The following is a 4,366-nucleotide window of genomic DNA, read 5'->3' on the forward strand; positions in this document are numbered from 1 at the left end:
TCTCTGCTCCATTGGTGGCCATGAGCTCCCAAGCTTCTCCATTGATTTCCCTATAAATCCTTGAGAGAAAAGGTGCCAAATTCGATTAGAGAGTAGATCCACTGATTCCCAAACTCTAAAGAGTACTTGGTTCATGTTTTAACTGGTGTTTGTGTTTGTTACTCTTGGAGCTTGGCCCCTAGCCGGCTAGTGCATCGCCCATGGAGCTTGCCAACTTGTGTGGCAGCCCCGAGAGGTTTGTAACCAACTCTTGAACCTAGTAAACTCACCCCTCATCTCAAGAGTGAAGTCTCTTGACTTGAGAATGAGGAAGGGTTAGAAAGCCCTAAGCCTTAGTGGCTAACCTCAATAACGTGGACTTAGGCAAACTTTAGTGGCGAGCTGAACCACAAGATGAATCATTGTGTCACCTAGAGCTTGATTTACTTCACTTGAATTTCATATTGTTGTTGAGGTGGTTTCTTGTGTTTGTGGTCAGTCTACTTGTGTGTGGTGTTCCTACCACTTCTAGCTCTCGATCTGTGAATTCCCTACCTGTAAGAAGCTAAGGAATTTCTTTGATCTAAGTTTTCATTCACTGCTTTTGAACTGTGACTCAAAGTTGTCTGTAGGTGTGGTAGTGCCGCTGTTCTAGCCCGACAGTGCTACTGTCCGGCAGTGCTGCGAGGTTAGAGCGGTAGTGCCACAGGTGAAATTTGACATCTGCTTGAGTTTTGTTTTAACAGACCTATTCACCCCCCTCTAGGCTAACCAGAGATCCTACAAGTGGTATCAGAGCCATTTACCTCATGTACGCTTCACCGTGTGAGGTATGGAGCTCGGAGGAGGAACTAGTGGCGTGAAGCCGGTAGATGTTGATCTGAAGCGGGTTGATCTGCACAACGCCAATAGTAGCGAGCTAAGCATGTCGACAGCAAGCAACACCATGCTCCCACATCTTGAGGCTACCGATGCCGAAAGAGCTCTCAATGAAGATGAGAGAAGAATGAGAAAGGAAGCTAGAAAGCTGAAAAGAGAAGCTAGAGAGAAAAAGAAGAAGGGGCAGCAACAGTTAGAAGACAAGAAGCAAAGAAAAGAAGAAAGAAAGCTCAAGAGAGAAGCAAGAAGAAAGAGAAGAGAAGCAAGGAAGAAGAAAGAAGAAGAAGCAAAAGCAACCAATGCATCTTCAAGTGAGCTATCAAGTAGTTTTGAAGATGGAGATGATGATGAGTCCTATCAAATGATCAAGAATATAAGGAAGGACAAGAAAGGAAAGGGCAAGGATGACAACAACGACAAATATGCCACCGTATCCTTTAACTAATCCTCTATGTCTATGACTAACCATGATCGCAAGTCTTTCATCAATGTGCCCGCGGGCAAGTTACCTCATTTTGATGGGACTAACTTTGCCAAATTGAAGCACTTGATGAGAGCCTATCTTATAGGTCTTCATCTTGGCATTTAGGAAGTTCTTTGCAATGGGTTTGAGCCACCGGTTGATCCCAAGAATCCAACAATGGAAGAAATGAGAATCATTCACCTCAACGGTCAAGCCATTAGTGTGCTACTTAGTGCTTTGGATGGTGACGAGTACAATAGAGTGATTGGTGTTGATGTTGCCAAGCAAATATGGGATACTTTGCACCTTGCACATGAAGGGGTTGATAAAGTGAGAAAAGTAAGAATTGATTTGATGATGTCCAAGCTCAACTGATTTGTTATCTTGGATGGAGAAGGACCACAAGAGATGTTCGATAGATTGATGACTATGGTTGGCAAGATTAGAGGCTATGATTGTGATGAGCTAGATGATCACAAAGTTGTCAAGATTATGTTAGAGGCTTATTCACCAAGAAATGAGACCATAGTGACTCTAATTAGAGACAAGAAGAAGTTTGAGTACTTCACACCAAATAATGTACTTGGGAGGACCTTGACCTTTGACATGCAAAGAGAAAAAGGAAATGAGAGGAAAAAGCTTGGAGAGTTGCAAGCAAAGCTAGAAGGCATCAAGATCAAGGATGTTGCACTCAAGGCTAACAAATCAATCAAGCAAGGCTCTACTAGCAAGTCCAAGATCAACAAGCAAGCCCAAAGCAACCAAGCAAGTTCAAGAAAGAGTAGAGACTACATCATCCTCAAGTGAGAGTGAAAATGATGATGATCAATATGAGAAGGTTGATGATGTTGCTCTCTTTATGAAGAGGTTTCACAAAGGGCTAAAGAAGCAAGGCTGCAAGGTGGTGAAGTGAAAATTTTCAAACAAGAAGAAAAGGACATGCTACAATTATGGTAGCACCGACCACTTCATTGCCAAGTGCCCACATGAGATCAAAGACAATAGGTACAAGAAAGATAAGAATGAGGACAAGGCCGACCATAGAAAGAGCAAGAAATATATGGGAGAAGCTCATATTGGGCATGAATGGGATTCAACTATTGAGAGCTCAAGTGAAGAAGATGAGAAAGTTACAACCGTAGCTATCCACAAGCCATCTTCTACACTAAGGCTCTTCAACAACATGTCCAATGATGACTACTACTCTCCTCACATTTGTTTTATGGCCAAGGGTGAGAAGGTAAAATCTAAATCCAAGGCCAAACTTCCACCTCCATCTCCTAGTGATATCTCTAGTAGTGATATTAGTGATAGCTCTAGTGATGAAGAAATAAACATGATAACTAAAAATTTGGGTGGAAAGACCAAATTATTCATCACTAAGCTAATGAAAGATTTAGAGAGTGTCCAAGCTAAGCTAGAATCTAGAGATAAAACTCTTATCCAACAAGAGGATCTCTACATTACTAGTAAGGAAGCTCTTGCATTAGAGAGAAGTAAGGTGTAATCCTTGTGCAAGGCTTTGGCCAAAGAGCAAGGGGACCATGCTATCACAAAGAAATAAAATATTGCTCTCAAGAAAAAGTATTGTGACTTAGATGAAAAGCACAAAGGACTTAAGCTGCAATATAACATTCTTTGGGATAGCAACTCACATCTTTCTAAGGCAAAGGATACCTCTACTCCCTCCACTAGCCAAGGTTGTGGAAAATGTTGTAATCTTGATTTGAATGATTATTCCACTAACCTTGCAAACATGGAGGCCATGAGAAAAGAGATTGCTAGACTCAATGAGATCATTGGCAAGGGCTGCTTGAATGGTAAGGCTCAAGCAAGTGACAAAAAAGTGGATGAACCAAAAGGACCACAATTCAAGCAAGGGCAACACCCCTCAATCAAGCATGGGCTCGGCCACACAAAAGGAGCCAAGACAAATGAAAGAAAGATTGTGAATGGTTATGAGTGTGTGTAGTTTGATAGGAATGATAGAATTGGTACAGATCAGCCTACACAGCCCATGACAGTGCCACGTCCTAGAGCGGCAGTGCCATGCAGTAGTAGTGTTGCGATGAAGGACGGCAGTGCCATGTCCTGTAAGAATGGGAATGCTATCAATTCTATTCTTAATCAGACTAAGCCCATGAAGAAGGTGTTCCATTAGAAATAGGTTTTCTAGAATTCTAGGGAATCAATGTGGGGCACCAAGAACAAGTATGCCTATCAACCAAAGATCTAAGCACCTCGACAAAGCTTGACATCATGCTTTGTTTTAAAGAACAACAACAGTGAAAAAGTGATTGCTAAATATGTTGAAAAAGAAACCAACATATATAGGAATACTTCCATTTGGGTTCCTAAGTTTCTTGTGACTAACATGCAAGGCCCCAAGTCAAGTTGGGGACCTAAATCAAGGAACTAAACTTGTTTTGTAGGCATACTCCTCTGGTGGATCAAGTTGGGTACTTGATAGTGGATGTACAAATCATATGACCGCAGAAAGGAGTATGTTTTGATCATATTTTCTGATGACACATTCAAATAAAAATATTGTCTTTAGAGATAATTCAAAGGGGGATGTGATTGGTCTCGGTAAAGTCGCTATAACTCTTGAGCATTCAATTTCAAATGTATTACATGTTGATTCGTTAGGTTACAATTTGTTGTTCATTTCTCAAAAGTGTGAGATGGGCTACAATTGTCTCTTTATGGATAAAGGTGTGGAAGTATTTAGAAGGGAGGATTCCTCTATTATCTTTACAGGTCAATTAAAGAACAAGCTTTACCTAGTTGATTTCAACAAAGGTAAAGCTAAGCTTGAGACTTGTTTAGTGGCAAATTCTAGCATGAGTTGGCTTTGGCATCGCCGACTAGCCCATGTTGGGATGAGAAACTTGGCCAAACTTCTAAAAAATGAACACATCCTTGGACTAACAAATATTCACTTTGAGAAAGATATGATTTGTAGCGCTTGTCAAGCAGAAAAGCAAATTGGCGTACCTCACCCACCAAAGAGCATCATGACCACCAAGTAACCATTGGAGCTAA

At 41.2% G+C, this 4,366-nt stretch overlaps 1 protein-coding gene across 1 annotated transcript; it reads left to right on the forward strand.

The window, feature by feature from the left end:
• Nucleotides 1-811: 811 nt before the first annotated feature.
• Nucleotides 812-1,303, forward strand: LOC136495792 (protein PXR1-like). Its single transcript, XM_066491621.1, has one exon. The coding sequence runs from the start codon at nucleotides 812-814 to the stop codon at nucleotides 1,301-1,303; it is 492 nt and encodes a 163-aa protein (XP_066347718.1).
• The last annotated feature ends 3,063 nt before the right edge of the window (nucleotides 1,304-4,366 follow it).

Source organism: Miscanthus floridulus, chromosome 12, assembly GCF_019320115.1.
Source record: "Miscanthus floridulus cultivar M001 chromosome 12, ASM1932011v1, whole genome shotgun sequence".
Taxonomy (NCBI): Eukaryota; Viridiplantae; Streptophyta; class Magnoliopsida; order Poales; family Poaceae; genus Miscanthus; species Miscanthus floridulus.